This window comes from Bos grunniens, chromosome 25 (genome assembly GCF_055505025.1).
Source record: "Bos grunniens cultivar Pamir isolate PY7600 chromosome 25, Bosgru_T2T1.0, whole genome shotgun sequence".
NCBI lineage: Eukaryota > Metazoa > Chordata > Mammalia > Artiodactyla > Bovidae > Bos > Bos grunniens.
In genome coordinates, this window is record NC_141189.1 from 15,049,589 (window position 1) to 15,069,372 (window position 19,784).

General features: G+C 51.1%; 2 protein-coding genes across 10 annotated transcripts; one reads left to right on the top strand and one right to left on the bottom strand.

Moving 5' to 3' along the window:
• Positions 1-377: 377 nt before the first annotated feature.
• Positions 378-13,011, top strand: PHKG1 (phosphorylase kinase catalytic subunit gamma 1). Of its 5 annotated transcripts, none has more exons than XM_086374750.1 (11): positions 378-527; positions 1,237-1,437; positions 3,022-3,111; positions 3,864-4,042; positions 4,472-4,526; positions 6,406-6,471; positions 6,747-6,910; positions 7,296-7,386; positions 7,526-7,679; positions 7,858-7,983; positions 8,330-9,253. In XM_086374750.1, exons 3-11 carry the CDS (start codon positions 3,029-3,031, stop codon positions 8,573-8,575), a joined length of 1,164 nt encoding a protein of 387 aa, XP_086230876.1. In that variant the 5' UTR covers positions 378-527; positions 1,237-1,437; positions 3,022-3,028; the 3' UTR covers positions 8,576-9,253. The 5 variants fall into 5 exon arrangements, with proteins under 5 accessions (XP_086230876.1, XP_086230877.1, XP_086230874.1 ...); XM_086374746.1 differs by lacking the exon at positions 378-527 and adding an exon at positions 12,741-13,011 and having other exon boundaries at positions 742-1,437; positions 8,330-8,591; XM_086374751.1 differs by lacking the exon at positions 1,237-1,437 and having other exon boundaries at positions 378-677.
• On the bottom strand, positions 2,637-19,718 carry SUMF2 (sulfatase modifying factor 2). 5 transcript variants are annotated; one of them, XM_086374753.1, is made up of 9 exons: positions 19,595-19,718; positions 17,771-17,927; positions 14,776-14,890; positions 13,977-14,021; positions 13,452-13,602; positions 12,521-12,576; positions 11,563-11,647; positions 11,240-11,384; positions 2,637-4,254 (listed from the first exon to the last, which is right to left on the bottom strand). In XM_086374753.1, the coding sequence occupies exons 1-9, from the start codon at positions 19,659-19,661 to the stop codon at positions 4,128-4,130; spliced, it is 948 nt and encodes a 315-aa protein (XP_086230879.1). In that variant the 5' UTR covers positions 19,662-19,718; the 3' UTR covers positions 2,637-4,127. The 5 variants fall into 5 exon arrangements, with proteins under 5 accessions (XP_086230879.1, XP_086230882.1, XP_086230880.1 ...); XM_086374756.1 differs by having other exon boundaries at positions 13,452-13,694; XM_086374754.1 differs by lacking the exon at positions 2,637-4,254 and adding an exon at positions 8,917-9,834.
• Between the last annotated feature and the right edge of the window lie 66 nt (positions 19,719-19,784).

A 19,784-nucleotide genomic window follows, 5' to 3' on the forward strand; every position in this document is an offset into this window, starting at 1 on the left:
TGGAGTCCGGGATAAACTTTGAGGTCTGCATTTGGTCAATCAGCCACACAAACCATAGCTGATCAGTTCCCCTGGACAGCCAGGCTGCAGAGTTGGCGCACAGGGGTGTCTCCAGAGCGCTCAGCACACAGAGAAGTCAGTGCATTCCTGGCAAGCTGGCTTTGTTCTCCCACATGCCGGAAGGCTTAGTGAGCTCCTGAGGGAAGACTGGTCACCGACTGATCACCACATGCTGTCCTGCCTGCTCCCAGGCCACCCGAACTTCCTTCACCCTCCACCAGAGGTCATCCCCTGGTGAGACTTGGCCTGCCAAGCCTTGGCCAGCATCCCAGCTTTGCAGTTGTGCTTTATTTTTGGCACATCAGCCTTCCGTCCTCAAGTAGAAGGAAGAACAGCAAGATATCCTACTCGGGCCGCAAGTGTCTGCTCGGGACACGCTTCAGTCCTCCGCTGTCCCCTCTCCCTGGGCGGGTCCGGGACCTTTGGGATTCCCATCACGTTCACTCCAGGGCCTGCGAGGTATAGCGGTGAGTAGCTGGGTCAGTGAGTGATAAAAGCCTGGTGGGGAGCAGGAGAAGTCATGGGGTAGAGAAGACCCTCCCAAACCCACTAGGCCCACTTCTTCTCACTTCTGACAGTAGACGAACCCAGGAGAATGGCAGCACTGACTTTTGAAGGTATTTGTCCACAGAAAGTAGATCCCTGTGACTGTTTGCTGACTGTCAGTTTTGGGGAGAGATGTTATGTTCCAAAAAGGACCGGGCTACGTCCTCGCATTTGGGGACCCTTTACAAAGGGGTGCCTTGGGGGATGCAGGTGGGGACAGTGGACAGAGGCACGAAGCTGGCCCCAAGTTAGGCCTAGAGCAAGGGGATGGGGCAAGATGGACCTCATCACCTACCCGCCCAGTGCTGGAACTCGGGTGGAGATGGTGGTGCCAGGGAATGGGGCCCCTGGATGGGATGGCATGCCAGGCTGGGTCGGGATACACCCTCTGCGCATGGAGGGCTGGGGGAAGGGAGAGACCTCCTATCTGGCTTTGAGAAGTGGGGAGCAGGGGAACAGATGCCCGCCTTGGAGCTTTACAGGACTCACCAGGAACTGGGCTAATTTTTCTGGGGAACAGACACTCCTGTGCTCAGCCGGGGTTACTGACGAGGGTGGAGTGGAGGCAGCGCCAGGCCTGCCGCTGGCAGAGGAGACCGTTGTTATTCTTGTCCTTCCCCCGGTAACCAGGCACCCAGCAGTGAGGACACCAGGCTTCCTGGAACAGCCAGCCTGTCTCCAGGCAGCCCAGGCTGCCGCCAGTCAGCAAACTGGCCCCTTGATCAGGCCAGGCCTTCTTGGACCCAGAAAGCGAGATGGAAGTGGGACCAGAGGCAGCTTTGGCTGTGCTGAGCGGAAGCTCGTGCCCGTTTTCTCTCTGCTCCTTTTCCGGTTGGTACAGCATTTTCTCCATTCCTCAAATCCTCCAAGCGAGGAAGGAGTTCGGAGCCCAGTGGCCTCCACGTTCCTGAAGCAAAGCCGGCCAGCTCCTCTGAGTCCAGGCCCGAGTGTCCTGGCTCCACTCTGCCTGCCTTGCAGCGGGACCACCCAGGGCTCACTGGTCGTTAGGTAGGGCCTGGGGCATGCTGAGGACAGGACCATCCTGTGGGCAGGAATCTGGACCAGAGGGATCCCTCCGGCCGATGACTTACATCTGTGGAGCAGCACTAGTAATACGCCTGCACTGGGCCCGGCGGGAAGGGTGGTTGGGAAGTCCCAGAGACCATCACAGTTGGATGGAGTGGGCACACGTCCATGAGTGACACCAGGGGCCGGGACCAGGACTCACCCATCAAGCTCTGCCTCCCTCGGAGCACCTGGCACAGTGCTTCTCAGAGTATGAAAGAAAGGAAGGAGGAAAGGGGACTGGTAGTCCAGTGGTTAAGACGCCAGGCTTCCAGTGCTGGGGATGTGGGTTTGATCCTGGGTTGGGGAGCTAGGATCCCGCATGTCCAGTGGTGCAGCCCCCCAAATAAAACAATATAGGCAAAAAAAAAAAACCTTTTAAAAAAAGGAAGGGGAAAAGGAAGGAGGAAAGAGAACAGAGGAAGGAAGGAAGAGAGAAGGAGGGAGAGTGACAGAAGTCCTGGGTAAGGACGGAAGGAGTGAGGAAGCAGCAGTGGGAAGCATAGGAAGCCTGTCCTGGAAGGAGAGGTGTTTTCCGGGTAGGACAGTTACTACTGGAGCAATAGGTGAGATTATGGGGGCGCCATATTTGAAGATGAAACCGTGAAGTCTCTCACCTTTTCCACAAGTGCAGAGGGCAGGCAAAGGAAAGCAGGACCGGCTTCATCTCCTCCAAGAGGAAAAAGAAACAGCACTTTAATTTGTCCTTTGCAGAGTTTGTTGGTGGTACTTCCTAAACCCAGGGGTGTGTTGGCCTTGTCAGAGCTAATCCTGGGGCCCAGTGGTCTGATTCCTGCCTCAAACCTGGGCTTGGACCTGGCTGACCATCTGCTGCTCCTTCTGGGGAGCAACAGCTAACAAGGAGAACATTTTGCGAGCCACGTGGTCAACTGGGGTCACAAGAGTTTACACCAGTGGGGAGAAGCAAGCTGAGCTCTTTCCAGAGCTTTCTTAAAATTCACAAGTGGTTTTTAAACTATCTTTTATTTTTAAAATTTTATTGATTTTTAATTGAAGGGTAATTGTTTTACAGTGTTGTGTTGGTTTCTCCATGTATCAACATGAATCAGCTATAGCTATACTTACGTTACTTCCTTCTTGAACCTCCCTCCCACCTCCCATCCCATCCCACCCCTCTAGGTTGACACAGAGCACCAGGTTGAGTTCCCTGTGTTATACAGCACATTCCCATTGGCTATCTATAAAATTCACAAGCATTTATTTTGAATATTCACAAGAGGTCAGCCCTCTGCCAGGACATACAAAGCTAAGGGAGAGATAGTTTTAGCCCTCACAGACCACATCCCCTAGGTCAGGAAGGCTGACGGTTTCTTTCTGTTCCCCTCTTAGAGCTGATATGACCCAGGACAAGTCGCTGCCGGACTCCTCTTCTGCACAGAGCTTCTATGAGAACTATGAGCCCAAGGAGATCCTGGGCAGGTAAGGCCCAGACCTCCCCCAAGAAGTGCGATCCGAGCCTCTGGACGGCTCTGCGGGCAGGAGCAATCTCTCCTTGACCCTGAGTCCTGACCGTCTTCATCTCCAAAGCACTGTCCACTTAGAGAAAACTTCAGTTTGGGGTTTGGGATGGAGGAAGCAGGTATAAAGGCACCCAGATCAGAGACCCTCCCAGCAAAGGGAGCCCCACCCCCCACCCCAGAGCTGTTGACAGCACATCCAATCCAGCCTTGGCTCAGGGTCAGGGGTCAGGCGTCAGAATGCAGCTCGGGGTCCTAGGGGTGTACGGTTTCTTCCTCTGAGCTGAGAAAGAGCAGTGACGGAAACCAGGAGGCCTGAAAGCAGACTTCTTCCTCTGGCTCCAGGCAAATCGCCCCCATCCCCCGGAGCCTTCTTCAACCTTCCGTCCCCCAAAGCAGGGGTTCCTAACCTCGAGGATCTAATGCCTGATGCTCTGAGGTGGAGCTGATGCAATACTAATAGAAATAAAGTACACAATAAATGTAACACTCTTGAATCATCCCAAAACTATCCCTCATCCCACAGGTCCATGGAAAAACTGTCTTTCATGAAATTGGCCCCTGGTGCCAAAAATGGGCCCCAAAGTTGGGGACTGCTGCCCCGAAGCTCACAGGGAGTTGGGGGACAAGGCAGGACCTCTCTGCTGTGGCCTGAATGTGGGCCTCCCCCTGGGGTTAGGGGCCCCCGGGACCATCTGTCCTCTGCACCCCTAGGGGAGTGAGCAGCGTCGTCAGGCGCTGCATCCACAAGCCCACGTGCCAGGAGTACGCTGTGAAGATCATCGACATCACCGGCGGGGGCAGCTTCAGCTCCGAGGAGGTGCAGGAGCTGCGAGAGGCCACGCAGAAGGAGGTGGACATCCTGCGCAAGGTCTCGGGACACCCCAACATCAGTGAGTGGTGGCCCCGAGCCACGGCAGGGTGCCCTGCCCCCGTTCTGCGCTGATAACCCGGCCGGGGAGTGTGGCCCCAGTGCAGCTAGCCAGAAACACCCAGACTGTCTCCCGCAACCCAGGGCCCCCGCCGGCGCAGTGCCCGGAGGCTTGGGGCTCCCAGCTCCAACTTCCTGCTCCCAGGATTCAGCTCCAGGCCTCTTCTTTCAGCCCTACAGAAGGGATGACAGGCAGGGGTGTGGGTGGAGGAATGTGGAGTTCAAAGTCCCTGGCTGCCCCCTCTCCTGGGGGGAGGGGGAGGCTTCCTTTGAACCCTGAAACCCCCTCCAGCTTCTGAGTCAGCCCACAGCACCTTTAATCCCCTCACCCCTGCATTCCACTGCCCCGCCTGGGCTCCTCTGCTCCTGAGATGAGCCATTTCCATTTCAGTACAGCTGAAGGACACTTATGAGACCAACACCTTCTTCTTCTTGGTGTTTGATCTGTAAGTACCCAGGCCTGGGGCCTAACTGAGAAAATTCTCCCCATTCAGGGCTTCCTGGAGACCAGCAGCCAGCCCCCTACATGGTGGACATCAAATAAGGACACAGAAGTTTTAGGCAGATCAGGCCCCTGGGATCAGGCTGCCTGGTTTTGAACCCTGCGTCCCTTCTGGGCTGGACGATTTACTTTCCACATCAGCTTTCTCATCAGGATTGCAGGAGTAATAAATACACAGGGACTGACACAATGTAAATGCTAGTCATTACTAACTACCATGTGATGACCAGGGCGGCCAGGCAATGCTTATTCTAGACACTGAGGATAGGCAAACCTACTGCGTGCACGAGTTTTCACCGAGAGCGAGGAGAAAGCAATCAAGTCATAAAACACACACAGAGTTATGCACATTTCCAGACACACAGAGCTGAGCAAGGGTCAGAGGGAGCGGGTGGGGAATGTTCTCCAGAAGTGACCTGAACAGAGACCTGGATGAAGGGCGAGATGGAGTCCAGCCAAGACCCAGAGAAGGAGCCCCCAGCAGAGGGAAGAGCTGAGGCAGTATTGGGGCAAGAGGCCCACGAGAGAGGCAGGCGGTAGAGATTGTATTTGGCATGTAGTTCAAAGATTGACATTATCATCATTGTCATCATCACCATCATCACTGTCAACAACACGTCACTATTCCTTTGCTTGTGCACCAACAGGACTATTGAGATAAGCTCCTTGTCATCTAGGGACTAGATTTACTTCAGAGAATTATTCAAGCAGATTTTGTATTGTTGGAACTTTTTTTTTTTGTCGCCATACTGAACATGCACAGTGTTACTTTTTTTCGTGGAGAGACCATTTAATTTGGCCTTTGTGTATAATTAAACTGCCAGCTGTAGGAGGCAGGAGCCTGCTGATGGCCCTTGCAGTGTCCCAGCGTTTACTGGTACATCTTTTTGCTGCTGCTGCTGCCATTAGTGAGTTCTCCTAGTGTGTTTAAAATGGAATTGAAGTGATCAAAACCGGAGGCACACATTGCTTTTTAAGAACATGGTACCGATAATGTCTGAATTACATCTGTAATTTCTGGGCTGCTCCTCAAAGAGAACTCCCCTCCCTGCTGCATCAGCTAAATTCAAGGATTTTCTTGTCTCCCTCTGATACTGGCCAAAATCTCTTGGACCCTGCTTTCCCTGGAGGGGTGGGCAGGATACACCTTTTTTATTCAACCAAGGGAGACTTTCCCAGGACCCCTCCAGCCTTGCCCAGCTGCAGCTGTCTCAACTCTGCTCAGTGGCTCAGTCCTGTAGAGCCCTTGGGGGCAGCTCAAATGTCTCTAACCTTTGAAGAAGTTGCTTGGGAAGTTATTTATAATGCTGCCTCAAGTTGCCCTCCAGGGTGTAACTAGATTATTCCAGCAGAGACCTCCTTCTAGATCCTCTCAAGTGGGAAGATGGAATCACACTTCTAAAAAATCCAAAAATAGGCAAAACCGCTCCTCCATCACTTGTACTGCTGCTGCTTCCATTTGTTCCTGGAAAAAGACAGGACACTCTGGTCCTTCTGATCTGGGTCTGGGACCTTGGGCCAGTGACTCAGGGTCCCTTTCTCCTCCCCCGACTCTGATTTTGGCTTTGATGGGTCCCAGTCCATGCTGTCACTCCCACACATGGGGGACCCTCACAATGGTGGCACCCCACCCCTCCAGTGTCCCTTGTTCTTACTCCAACCTTCCCAGACAGCCTCTCCACTCACTTCCCCAGCTCCTCCCTGCAGATTGTGGTCCTTAGTGGGGAGTGGGCCACTTTACCCCTGGAGGTGTTAGGTGGGAAATAGGGTAAGGAGGGGGTAACCTGCTGGGCCATCCAGTGACAAATCCTCTGTCCCCACAGGATGAAGAGAGGGGAGCTCTTTGACTACCTCACTGAGAAGGTCACCCTGAGTGAGAAAGAGACCAGGTGAGGGTCCACTTGCCCCTCTCCCTACTTCCTGTCTGAGTCCAGCTTAGGCACGGAGGTTGTGGAGGCAGCGCGGCGTGCACTGGTCTGGTTGGGGAGTGTGCGCTGTGGGCTATGGTGGTATCCCTCCTTCCTTGACCCAGCCTAGGTGGGTCCGCCTGTCTGGAGTCCTCCGTCACTTGCAGTCAGGCTGGCCTATGGGCTTTGGTCTCCCTGCCTGTTACCTGACCTTGCAGAGTAGCAGATGAGGGTAACATGTGCCTGTGCCACCCCAGGAAGATCATGAGAGCCCTGCTGGAGGTGATCGCCACCTTGCACAGACTCAACATCGTGCATCGGGATCTGAAGCCTGAGAACATCCTCCTGGATGATAACATGAACATCAAGCTTACAGACTTCGGCTTTTCCTGCCAGCTGGAGCCAGGAGAGAAGCTGCGAGGTCTGGAAACGTGGCCCCGGCCCGTGTTAGGGGCTCAGGCTCTCTCATCAGCTCTCCCAGGAACAGGGACTGCCTGGGTTTTTTCCCCCCAGAATAAAAAATCCTACCATTTCAAGGCTGGCTCTCTCTTCCCAGGACTGGGCTGAGCCAGGTTCCCACTGCCTGTGTTCCAACCCAGTGCTGGCTCCTATGACCAAGCCACTGACAGGCCCCAAGTGGGTGGCCATAGGAGCTAGCACCCTGGCCTGCCCTTGGCTCTGAGCCTGCGGCCGTGTTCAGAGTCCCAGTCCAGCCATACCACTTCAGTTCCACGTCTACTGTCCCTGTGGGCCTTTCTCTTCCATGTGCCTCTGCTGACCTGCCCCGATGGAAACTGTCCCTGCAGAGGTCTGTGGGACCCCCAGTTACCTGGCCCCTGAGATCATTGAGTGCTCCATGAACGATGACCACCCCGGCTATGGGAAGGAGGTGGACATGTGAGTGTGTTGGGGGGAGGGAGGTGACCCGTAGGGACAGGGGTGCTCCCCTGACTGGGAGCACCGGGCTGGGGAAGGGGGATGGGGTGGGCGCTACAGCCCGCCCACCTGTCTCCCTCCGCTGCTCCCCCGATGCCAGGTGGAGCACGGGGGTCATCATGTACACGCTGCTGGCCGGCTCCCCGCCCTTCTGGCACCGCAAGCAGATGCTGATGTTGAGAATGATCATGAGTGGCAACTACCAGTTTGGCTCACCGGAATGGGATGATTACTCGGACACCGTGAAGGACTTGGTGAGAGGCCGGGTGTGCTGGCTCCCGGGCTCAGGCGAGGGGCAAGTCCAGTGTTGGTGTTGGAGTTGGGGGGGGGGGGTGTTGGGGGTCGGGGGAGGAGTGGTGGGAGAGATGGAGGCGCCTGCTGCGAGAGAGACCCCGGCCTGACATGTCCTCCGTTCCATCGTGTTTCTCTCAGGTTTCCCGCTTCTTGGTGGTGAGCCCCCAGAGGCGCTGCTCGGCAGAAGAGGCCTTGGCGCACCCCTTCTTCCAGCAGTACGTGGTGGAGGAAGTGCGTCACTTCAGCCCCCGGGGCAAGTTCAAGGTACTACGGGCTCACCTCCCACTCAGGGCCCCTGAAACCCAAGCCCCCAGTGCCCTTCATACGGACTCCTTACGACCACCTGCCCTTCCCCTCCCATCCAGCCCTATGATGGTTCCAGCTCAATTTCTTCCGGCTTCTGTTGCTGATAGTCTAAAAGCCTGCGCTTGCGGGTCGGGCGGGAATGGGGGTAATTGGGGGGCGGGGGGCGGGAGGCGGTGACGGTAGGACGCGCCCAACCGACGCCACACAAGGCTTGGAAACATCCGAGCTCGGGTCGGCCTGCGCGGGACGCGGGAGGAGACAGGCCTGGGGGTGTGGCCCGGCGCTCAGGCCCCGCCCCCCGCAGGTGATCTGCCTGACGGTGCTGGCTTCAGTGCGCATCTACTACCAGTACCGCCGGGTGAAGCCCGTGACCCGGGAGATCGTCATTCGAGACCCCTACGCCCTCCGGCCTCTGCGGCGACTCATCGACGCCTACGCTTTCCGGATCTATGGTCACTGGGTGAAGAAAGGGCAGCAGCAGAACCGGGCGGCCCTCTTCGAGAACACGCCCAAGGCCGTGCTCCTCTCCCTGGCTGAGGAGGACTTCTGAGCGGAGGACGGGCGGGGTAGGTGGGGTGGGGGTCAGGCAGGGTGCAGAAGCCGCCGAAAGGGGGTGAGAGTGTGTGCAGGGCCTGTCCAGAGGGTGCACTTGGCCCTGGCCAGGACCCCAGGAACTGGGGCCACTCTCCCCTCTCAGAGGCATCATTTGGTGGTCAGTGCAGCCGAAGCCAGGCCCCCGGACTAGGGGACCAGCTGTGGTCTAGAACCTGGAGCCTCTATGCAGCTCCACTGCCTAGGTGTACTACCATCTCCACTTCTCCTCTGGAGGCCCAGAGTTACTGACAGTGCACTGCCCAGGGGGTCCCAGGGTGAGGATGAAAGAGAACAGTCTGAGAATCACACAGGTGATTTTTACTGACCCCACAATACCCAGTGACACCATGGGAGCAGGTTCTTCTCTGGGGACGTTTATCGAGGCATGTGGGCACCCTTGCATAATTAACAATAGAAAGGGAATCATCTGCTGTTTCTTCTGAGTACTATTCATTCTGCAACTCCCATGGTGCACAGTCTCACCTGGTAAATCCATGGTTCTCCTAGACCCTTTTAAGACTGACATTGAGCTTTAAAGAGCCCACGGAACTGCATTTCATGTGCTGGAAACCAGGTTCCCTCGGAGATGTGTGAAACCCCACAAATAAGGCAAATAAAGGAATCATTTTCTTTCTATGGCAACTTGCTGGGAAAACAAGGAGGCCTGGGGAGATTCTGGATTCCCCAAGAGCTCAGTTGGTAAAGAATCCACCTGCAGTGCATGAGACCCTGGTTCAATTCCTGGGTTGGGGGAGATTCTGCCTTGAATAATGTCAGATCCCTGGGTCAGACATCATGAAAGGGGGAAGGAGCAGATTGAAAATTTTTTTCACAAACTGCCTTTCTGAGCACTGTGACCCAACTGTTTGAATATGTGGCCCCTATATGGTCAATATCTGACCTCTAAGAGAAACATCCAGCTCCTGGCCACAATCAATAAGTTGGGCCCCTTCTCCAAGACACAGTATCACCCTTCTGTGGAGGTCAGGGTCCTTTCCTGCCCTGGGGAGAGGTGCCTGTCACAGAGGATGGGGAAGGGGATGGAGGTCATCTGGAGTCTGGCTGTGTTTGGAATGTGGCCGGGGAGTGGCCTGGGTGCCACAGGACTCTTCTGGTTTCTGCATAGCCACTCACAGCTCTCCAGGCGGTCGGCCTGCACCCGAAGCGCAGCGGAAGCCTAGGTTGTCTGAGGCTGAATCTGGAGTGTTGCCCATCCTGCCACCAGAGAATGGGAGAGAGAACGGACATTTGCTGAGAAAGGGGCCTGGGCCTCACCCAGCTCTCCTGCTCCAGCTCCCAGGGCCTTCTGTGGTCTGGGGGGTTTGGGGGCTGGGGACTGAGGAGGGCCTAGTCTCGAAAGAAAAGTGGTGTGAGGGCAGGTCCAGAGGGCATGCCATTCCTGGGGAGTGGGGAGAGGTAAGAAGGGACCTTGGGACAGGGTGGAGGAAGCGAGGCTGGTCCTGAGACTGCATGGAAGGCAGGAAAGGCCGTGCTAATAACTTCCAACTGTTGGTAGTTTAGACTAATAACTCAGCCAAAAAGAACCTGTTGGCAACAAGTGAGACCATCACAGCCTCAATCAGTACTCACACTTTTCAAAGAACTTTCACATGGATTCCTGCATTTGCTATTTCTCTTACTGCTCTGGAGGGTAGGTTTTGTTCACCATCTCACAGACCCCAGAATCAGATACCAGGAAGATTTACATGTCTTGCCCAAGGCCAACCACTCTTTCAGCAGAATCAGCAGCAAACCCAATTTCCTGGTCCCCAGACCAATACTTTCTCCACTCCTTTGTCCTAAGGTAAAAGGGGAAAGACTTCTCTGGTGGCCCAATAGTTAAAAATCCACCTTGCAATGCAGGGAATGGGGTTTGACTCCTGGTCAGGGAATGACGATCCCACATTCCTTGGGGCAACTAAACCAGTGCACTGAACTACTGAGCCCAGGTGCCACAACTAGAATTTGTGAGTCACAATGAAAGATCCTGCCTGATGCAATGCAGCAAATAAATAAGTAAATAAACATTAAAAAAAAAAAAAAAGGTGAGGATAATCCACATGGCCTCTCTACCATCCTTAAAGAAACCAGGAGCAGGAGGAGCTGCAAGGAGATTAATCAAAATAAATCTACAGACAAAGCAGAAAGTCCTAGAAGGCAACTTGGGAGCTGGGAACTCTACCATTCAGGGGCCAGCACTAACCATCATTAATCATCTGTATGAAATGAGCAGGCCCAGGACCTCCCTGAGACTATTTTTCCTTGATTGTAAAACAAAATGGTTGCATAAAATGTTTTTTTACATGCCCTCTTTGTTAGAAAAGTTAATATTTCAATGATCCCTGGCCATGACCTATTGATGTGGCCATTCCAGTCCCCTCCCTCTGCACGCCTAGCTATGAGGATAAGAGAAACCCATATAATTAAGACATTAGACACAGTCTCCCTCGGTGCTGAGAGCTGGCAGGAAAAGGCACCGGGCTCCTGGCTTTACCTGGTGAGGTTGGCTTGCTTTCTGTTCTGGACCCACACCCCCCAGTGGAGAGAGAGGTGTGGAAGCAGCGCCCACAGCAGCTCCGGTGCTACCTGTGCTCCAGGAGACCAGGACCCAGCCCCTCACCTGGTGGTGACACGTGCCCGGTGGTTGGCAGAGCCATCGGCTGTGTCGATCCAGGACGCCCCCCGGAGGACACGCATGTCCTGGTCGGCAGCCTGGTACTGTGACGCCGTCCACTCCCATACGTTGCCCACGAGGTCATAGAGCCCTGTGGCACAGCAGCAGCTCAGGCCCTGGCTGGGAATGCCACCTCCACCCGCCCTGACCAACAACGGCCCAGGGGACCGAATCCTTCCCAGCGCTGCTTCTCCTGCCTCGACTACCAGGCAGAACCATCCAGCCAACCAACCTGTGAGCGCTGACAGCAACCCGCTGTGTAGTCTTACCGTAGTCATTCTGTGGGGGGAAAGCATTCACGGGGGAGACGCCATGGAAGCCATCCTCAGCCTTGTCGCCCTTGGGGAACTTTCCCTGGGGTGAGTGGGAAGGGATGTTTAGGCTACAGGATTTACCATCCACTTGCCCAGAGGGGTTTTAACCAAGGCCATCTTGTGGTACCCTCTGGGGTAGGGGAAGGGCATGGGGCAGTGACCTGAGGTCCCAAGCCAGCTGCCTCATGTCCTCCACCATGACCTCCTGGCTGGATTAGGAAGTGTGTGGTTCCCCGTATGTCCACACCCGCCCAGCCCACCCACTTCTCCACTCTCAGTGACTTCCCTCAGCTGCATGAACCCCATGTGCCTTCGGAGGAAAGGCCCCATCTCCCCGCTCTGTACCCTGCCTCTCCCTACAGGAACCAGTGATCCCTTGTACCTTCCCCTTCCCTTCCACCACCAAAAGGCTTCACTCTCCCTTACCTGTCCTGACCCTGCCTTCCTCACCTCCTGCTCTTTACCACCAAGATTCTGGAACAAGTAACCAGTGTTTGCTGATGTCATTTGTTCAACTTATTCATTCGACTGGAGGGCAGCAGCTCTGTGCGCCAGCCCTCGGAGTCTGTCACATCTCTGAACATGCTGGACCCTTTCCCACTGCTGACACACATGGTGTTTCCCCCATTTTTCTCCTGGCAAGCTTCAGTTCCACCAGCTCAAATGGCACGTTCACCGTCCAGTCACTCCCCCACCGTCCCAGGCAGGGATGCGCTCCTGAGCACACATTGCTCATCTTCACCACGCAGCCCCACTATACTGTCTTTCGCTTTACCCCTTTACTGCTTTACCCCTTTTCCGGTCTGTTAGAACATGGAGGCCCCTGAGTCCCATGGCCTAATGCCATGCCCAGCCTGCAGCAAGTCTCAATCCACACCCTCAGAAAAGAACAAGGGCGAGGAACTTGTCTTACCTGCCACAGGTTGGTGCGGTTTGGCTGGAACTTGTTTCCCCAGGGGTACACCTGACCTGCCGGGAGAGCAAGGAGACAGCAGAGGAGGGGAGAGGTAAAGGGTTAGGGAAGAAGGGAAAGACAGAAGGAGCGAGGGGACCGAAAGGAAGAGAGGAGGTGATGAGAAAGAAGAGTAAGATGACTCACTTTGACATCTCACACCCTTCCCTTGTCCTCACAGAACTGCACTCAGAGCCCCTGACTTCTGATCTGTTCCTGGACAGCACAATCCTAGGTGTGATTTGGACCAGTGCCATTCTGTAAACTATCTGTTACCCACTCATGCTGGGGTAAGTACAGAAACCAAGGGTAAGCACTGAGAGATTTGTTCACTGGACTTAGACTGGATCAATGAACAAGCAATCTCATTTATCACATGAATAATACTGACTATGGGTTTAGCTGGTGTTCATTCAAAGAGTGTGTAGAGGCAGTGAATACGGGGAATTGCCATTTCACTCTAACTTTTTGTTTAGTTAGGATTGAGAAATAACTGAGTTACGAACAAATAGCAGTTTGTCACATTAATCCCTCCACAGCTATGGAAAAGGTATCCAGCGTAGGGAATACTTTTCTTTTCCTCACGCCATGTGGTTCTGATTGTATTTATCTGAAGTGGCACATGTCTGTGGAATCTCCAACAATTAAAAAAAAGTATGTCTGTTTTTTCATTCCATTTTCTAGTTATTAATTTTTATGGTATTTTATGGAAGTACTGGTTTGAGACAGATTAGAAATAACAGTAACAACTGATCCATGACCACAGAGTGTAAGAAGCACTACTCCAGGGAGTGTGAGCCCGTCCCACCCTTTGAAGCCCCCCCTCCCCCGCACCCACGCAAGGCAGGATGGAGAGAAAGAATCAAGGGAGATTGCCCTGGCATCTCTATACCCTTCAAGCCCCCTCGGGCAGCAAACTCCCACTCTTCCTCGGTGGGCAGCCGTTTCCCCCGCCAAGCACAGTAGGCACGGGCATCATTCCAGCTCACGTGTACCACTGGGAACTCCAGTTTCTCTCGGATGCCAGAGCCAGGACCTGCAGGCTGATAGCCAGGATGAAGTGAGACAAGCTTCTGGGAGCTCATGGAAGTCTGAGGAAGGCTAGGCTTAGGGTGCCTGAGTTCAGCTTTTACCACTAGATGGAGCAAGGAAGTAGGAAGAGAGAGCCTGGTGAGTGAGGAGAGGTCCAGAGACAGAAAGGACTACACGAGACAAAAGGGAGAAAGGGGACAAAGGGGATGGGCCAGGGTAAAAGGACTGGTGCAGAGCACACGGGGCAGCTTGGCTGCTTCCCTGAAATTTCTCCGTCATCCTTTAAAACTCAGTATTCCCAGATGGGCAAGGGATCACGGGAAGCCAGGCTTCCACAATGAGAGTCAGCAGGGGTAGGAAACAAGACTGAGGAACCAACCCTTACCTGCCTCCAGAATGCCCTTTCCACGGGGAGCCACCAGAGGAGAGACTGCAAAAAAGAAGGAGCGCAATTACAAGGTGCTCTGACCCAGCGAGGCACCTTCCTGACGGACATCCAGGAGGCAGAGACTTCAGGCTGAGACTCAGGTGGTCCAAGTGAGGCTGTGTCTGGGATCTTTTACTTATTTGTTTATGGCTGTGTGGGGTGTTTGCTGCTGCGCGGGCTTTTCTCTAGGGTGAGCGGGGCTACTCTCTAGTTGCGGTACATGGGCTTCTCGTTGCAGTGGGTTCTCTTATCGTGGCTCATGGGCTTCAGTAGTTAGGGCTCCCAGACTCTAGAGCACAGGCTCAGTAGTTGTGGCACACGGCCTTAGTCACTCACTGGCATGTGGGATCCTCCTGGATCAGGGATCAAACTGTCATCTCCTGCGTTGGCAGGCAGATTCTTTACCACTGAGCCACCAGGGAAGCCCCTGTGTTCAGAATCTTTAAAGTGTGACACCTCAACACCCTTATTAGAAGGAGGCTTCTCCAGGGGTTCTCTGGCTGGTCCAGGGAGTACGCTGAACCCTGTGTATTATCTGCATCTTACAGTTCTCTCTCTGTGGACCTCAGCACAGAGTGAACTTCCCGGGAGTGTGTGTTCATCTCGCTCTTCCAGGGTGGGTCTCTCTGGCTTCTTCCTTGCCTCTGGTTCTCAGGTTTGATTCTCTACGGTGGCCCAGGTGACCCCCTAGACCCCATAGGCTTCTCGGTCCAGGTCCCACTCCCATGAACCCAGCTGCAAGCCTGGGTTCTCTTACCTGCATTCTCTGGGTTGCTTTGTTTCTAAGCTCATCAGAGACAAGGTCCTCAAAGACAAAGCTCCACCCAAACACCTCAGCCTCTGTGCGGTACTTTTTCTCCCTGACAAACTCCCTAAAAAGAGAGATTTCATAGTTTAGCGGACAGGCGTCTGTGCTCCACCCTCACCCTCTCTTGCTGCAGCAAACCTCATACACCCTTATCCTATTAGTCACACATCATAGAGTCTTTAGGAACTACAAGGAATTAACCTGAGAGCCTGAGCAGATTTTCTTTTAAAATTTGTTTCTGTGTGTGCAGTTCACAAACAGGAGAATTCACATTTTGGGGGGTATAGTTTTGTGAGTTTTGATAAACCATATAGTCATTGTCACAATCAAGATACAGAGCAGTTCCATTAACTGCCCCCCAAAATTCCCCGATGCCTCCTCAAACACTGATCTGTTTTTTGTCTCCATAGTTCTGCCTTTCCCAGAATGTCAATTCACATAAACTGAATCAGGCAGTATGTAGTTTTGGGGTCTGGCTTCTTTCACTTAGCATACTGCTTCCAAGAATCATCCATGTTGTTGACAATGTCAGTGGTTTGTTCCTTTTTTTTTTTTTGGCAGTTTTATTGCTGAGTAGTATTTCACTGGATGGATAGACCAGATTTCATTTATCCATTCACCAGCTGCAGGTCATCTGGGTTATCTCCAGTTTTTGGAGATAATGAATAAAGCTGCTGAGAAGATTCAAGGGCAGGGAGTGGGTCTCTCTTCAACACATACCTAATCTCACATCGATCATGGGAGGAAGGGAGAATAGGTTTTACTATCTCCCTCAGACAGATGAGAGAAATTGAGTCAAATCAAAATGACTTGCTGAGGGACTTCTCTGTGGTCCAGCGGTTAAGAATCTGCCTTGCAATGCAGGGGATGCGGGTTCGATCCCTGGTAGGGAAACTAAGATCCCACATGCCGAGAAGCTACTGAACCTGAAAGCCACAACTAAAGAGTCCAAGTGCTGCAACTAAGACCCAATGTCACCAAACAAATGAATATTTAAGAAATGACTTGCTGAGATTTTATAATGGATTTTCATATAGTTTGGTATGGCTGAGCCAATTTCAACATGCAGATTTCCAGGATAAGACAGATTGTTTTCTCTGGACTGAGAGTACCCGGTTGGTGTTAGCCCTCTGATATTAGAAGACACTGTTCACCCATCAAAGGGGTACTAAGAATGGAGGAGGAGGCGAGATTTGGTAGCAATAGTTACTTATTGACCTCTGACCATCTGAATGGTTTGAGACTCTTACCAGAGAGGTAAACACAGATTACAGGTTCTAAGCAAAGTTTAGGGGCTTTCTGGGGGTGACATTATATTTCCTTCATCTAAAAGGTCATCATTTGAAACATAAAAGAATGCATCTATCTAGCTAGCAATTTATGGTTGTCATCATGTGGTGTGAGCCTGATCAGAAGTGATTTCTCCTTGGATTTTAATAACTTTCCTTTTACAAATATTTTTTAAAGCATATATAACATTATATTATAGAAAAATGAGAAAACATAGGTAAGAAAAAGGAAAAAACTAAAACCATCCATTATCACACCAAGATACAACTGTCTATATTCTCTCCCTCTTCACTCCACAACCAAGTTTTTTTTTTTTTTTTTAAGATGACATCTCTAATTTATTTATTTATTTTTGGCTACACTGTGCAGCATGCAGACTCTCAGTTCCCTGACCAAGAACTGAACCAGTGCCCTGCCTTGGGAGCACAGAGTCTTAACGACTGGACTGCCAGGGATGTCCCCAATCAAGGGTTTTTAAATCGCTTTTATAAGGTTCTTCCTGTCATTATTTTCATTTGGAAATCACAAAAACATGAGCAAAATCCATCACCTCATGCAATATTGCATCTTCCAGTTCTTTTTAACACATATACATTCTACACACATAGTTTAAAAAACTGGGCCAAATCCTATGTAGTATTTTGTAACCTTTCTTCACAACATTTTTAACTATCTCTTTTTGACAACAGGTTTTTAAGGCTGCTAAGTATTCTGTTATATTGATGCAATATATTTAAGTGATCCTTAAATTGTTAACATTTATTTACAAAATCACCTTTTTAGCTAAACTTTTTTGGACAACCTTAATTCTTCAAGACAAATTCCTAGAGGTGGAACCAATGAGTCAAAAGGCCTGAGGAGTTTACTGACAATCTTTATGCTTATTTTAGCCTGAGTCTCCTGAATCAATTTTCACCAGCAAGTTTTGATCTTGAAAACTTTTAAATCCACAAATGTAAAATTTGAGTCATTTTTCACATTTGCTTTATCTTCCCATCCTTTCCTCTTCCTTCCCCCCTCCTTTCTATATACTCCTCCCTCCACTGTTTGAAGGTAAATTACTGACATGTGCTGGATCATTTTCTACTTTAGCCTACCCAAAATGCATCACTTTGGGGACATTGAGGCATTCAACATGGCTTCTTAGATTAAGCTGGAATCAAAATGTTTGATTCTGGAAATAATTCCATTTCCCTAAGTAATACTGGGTTGGCCAAGAAGTCTGTTCAGTTAGTTCAGTAACATCCTTGTTGAAACTGAAAAATACGTCATTTTAACTTAAAACCAAACGCACTTTTTGGCCAACCCAATATAAAGGGAATTTAAGGAACTCTCAACTATTATGCCCCTTCTCCCGATTCATCCTCTTCTGTTGAAGAGTGTCTGACTTCTGCCCATGTTTCTCAGTGCTATGCCCAGTGCATGGGACAATCCACTGGCTCAAGAATCAGGGGATCTGAGTTACAGGCCCAGTTGGCCACTCATGAAAGATGAGGACTCTTTGGACTTCAGATTCCTCATCTGAAAAATGCAGATAACACTTGCAAAGGTCATATTCTGATAGTGAACAAGCTAAGCTCCTTTTAAATATTGTGAAATATTATTAGAGTAACTCTTCCAGGAGTCACTTCTCCTGGAAGAACACTGGGAGTACCTGAAGTCTTTGTTGGTGACAGGAAATATGTCGATGGCAAAGGGTTTTACCGTCACCTCCCGGACAGGTCCTTCACCATCTCTGCCATCTGGTGAATCAGTTCCCATCTGGAATCGCCCACCTGGTAGCTGGACCATGTTGACTGTCTGCCCATTTCCTGCAGAGGAAAAAGAGAGTGGTCATTAATTACATGAATATATATAAAACAAATGGCAATATTTGGATCATATGTAAGACTCAATGCTATAGTGAAAAAATCTGGAGGCTGAAAAATTTGGCTTTAAATTCTTATTCTGTCACTTAATTTGCTGAATGACCTTGGGCAAATTACTTCTTCTGGATTTCAGTTTCTTCATCTATAAAATGGGGGTAATATCTAACTAACTCAAATGCATGGCTATATTAAAATGTGTGAAATGTTTAGCACATGGTAGGTTTTCAACAAATGATTTTCTTTCTTTACCTCTCTGTCCCTCTACATGACAACCCTTTGTCCCAGTGAGATAAATCTAAACATTGTAAGAATCTGCCTGCCAGTGCAGGAGACCAGGTTTGATCCTTGGGTTGGGAAGATCCCCTGGAGAAAGAAGTAGCAACCCACTGCAGAATACTTGCCTGGGAAATTCCATGGACAGAGGAGCCTGGTAGGCTACAGTCCCTGGAGTCGCAAGAGTCCGACACGAGTTATCGACTAAACAACAGCATAGCCTTAAATACATCTATCAACTTTCCATTCATTCTTCCGCTCATGTTGTTTCTTTGCCTCTTCTCCATTACATAAGAAAGAAAAGAACTACATCTATTTTCCCAGGTTATACCTGGCACCTAGCACAAGTGCACAAAAATTATCATCAAATAATCGAATGAACTCTCTCATACATGCTGTTTAAATACCTCAAAAAAAAAAATCATAGTATTAAAAGGATCTTTATTTCAACTCCCTCATTTGACAGGAAGAAACCAAGACCCTAAAGGCCACACTCCTCTGGCTTGATGTACTACTTTGTTGTGTTTTTACCTAAAGATGTCTAAGTACTCTAAGTTCCCTAAAGGCAGAGTCCACACGTTTTCATGTCCCCCAGAATCTTATCTTTGGCCCTTTTCTGGATCTCATTCTGACACACACTAATGATTTAATCAACTTTAAGGGAGGCTGGAGGGTGGAATAGAGCAAGCAGGAGATTCTCAGACTAAAAGAGAATTAAGAAACAACACACAATAGCAATATTTGAATTTTATTTGGACATTAATTCCACAAGTAAACTATAATTTAAGAACAGAGCAGATAGATTTGAACACTAACTGGATGTTTAATGACATTAAGGAGTATTGTTAATTTTTTAGGTGGGAGAGTTAGTGATACTTTGTGTGTGTGTGTGTGTGTGTGTGTGTGTGTGCGTGTGTGATTTCTTGTCTTTTTGGCTACTCAAACTAAATAATTACGAATAAAACTGTATTGTGCCTCAATTCACTCCAAACTAAATCTCCCAGAGGAATGGAAAAATGGAAGGGGTTACAAACAAGCAAGATTAAAATTGGCAACTGTTTAAACTGGGAAACAGGTACGTGGCGGGGGGCGGGGGGAGGCGCGGGGGGCGGGCGGGAGAGGCTTGTTTTATTAATTTTTTTATGCTCAAAAGATTCCAGAATAATAAATTAAAAGTTTAAAAAAAAAAAGTGAAATACAACGATACGAGCTGTTAACCCCCTCGCCCAGCTGGCCGCCTCTGGGAGGTACCTCCGGGCGCTGCCAGCCGCGGTGGCCGAGCGCCCCAGCCCTTTCCTCCTGCCTCCTGGGACAGTCGGGCAGGCCAGCACACTGACCTAGTTCGAGCCACCGGCCGGAGAGGAGCGACAGCACAGTCAGCAGCGGCGACAGCGAAATGCCCATGCCGGGAACACGAGCCCCCGGAGCACCGCTGCAGGAGTAGCACCACCCTGCGGCTCTGTTGCGCACGCGCCCCGCACGCCTCACGTCGGCGGCCGTGCCCTGCGCGCGCGTGCGCACTGTTCA

Bases quoted from the DNA above. Each gene is read 5' to 3' on its own strand.
- PHKG1 (XM_086374747.1), top strand. From the start codon at position 884: ATGGACCTCATCACCTACCCGCCCAGTGCTGGAACTCGGGTGGAGATG. The intron at 1,438-3,021 runs GTTGGTACAGCA...TTCCCCTCTTAG, and splicing joins TTCTCTCTGCTCCTTTTCCG to AGCTGATATGACCCAGGACA. The intron at 6,472-6,746 runs GTGAGGGTCCAC...GTGCCACCCCAG, and splicing joins CTGAGTGAGAAAGAGACCAG to GAAGATCATGAGAGCCCTGC.
- SUMF2 (XM_086374753.1), bottom strand. From the start codon at position 19,661: ATGGGCATTTCGCTGTCGCCGCTGCTGACTGTGCTGTCGCTCCTCTCC. The intron at 14,891-17,770 runs GTACTCCCAGTG...CTCTCTTTTTAG, and splicing joins GTCACCAACAAAGACTTCAG to GGAGTTTGTCAGGGAGAAAA. The intron at 11,385-11,562 runs GTAAGACTACAC...GCTGTGCCACAG, and splicing joins CCCCCCACAGAATGACTACG to GGCTCTATGACCTCGTGGGC.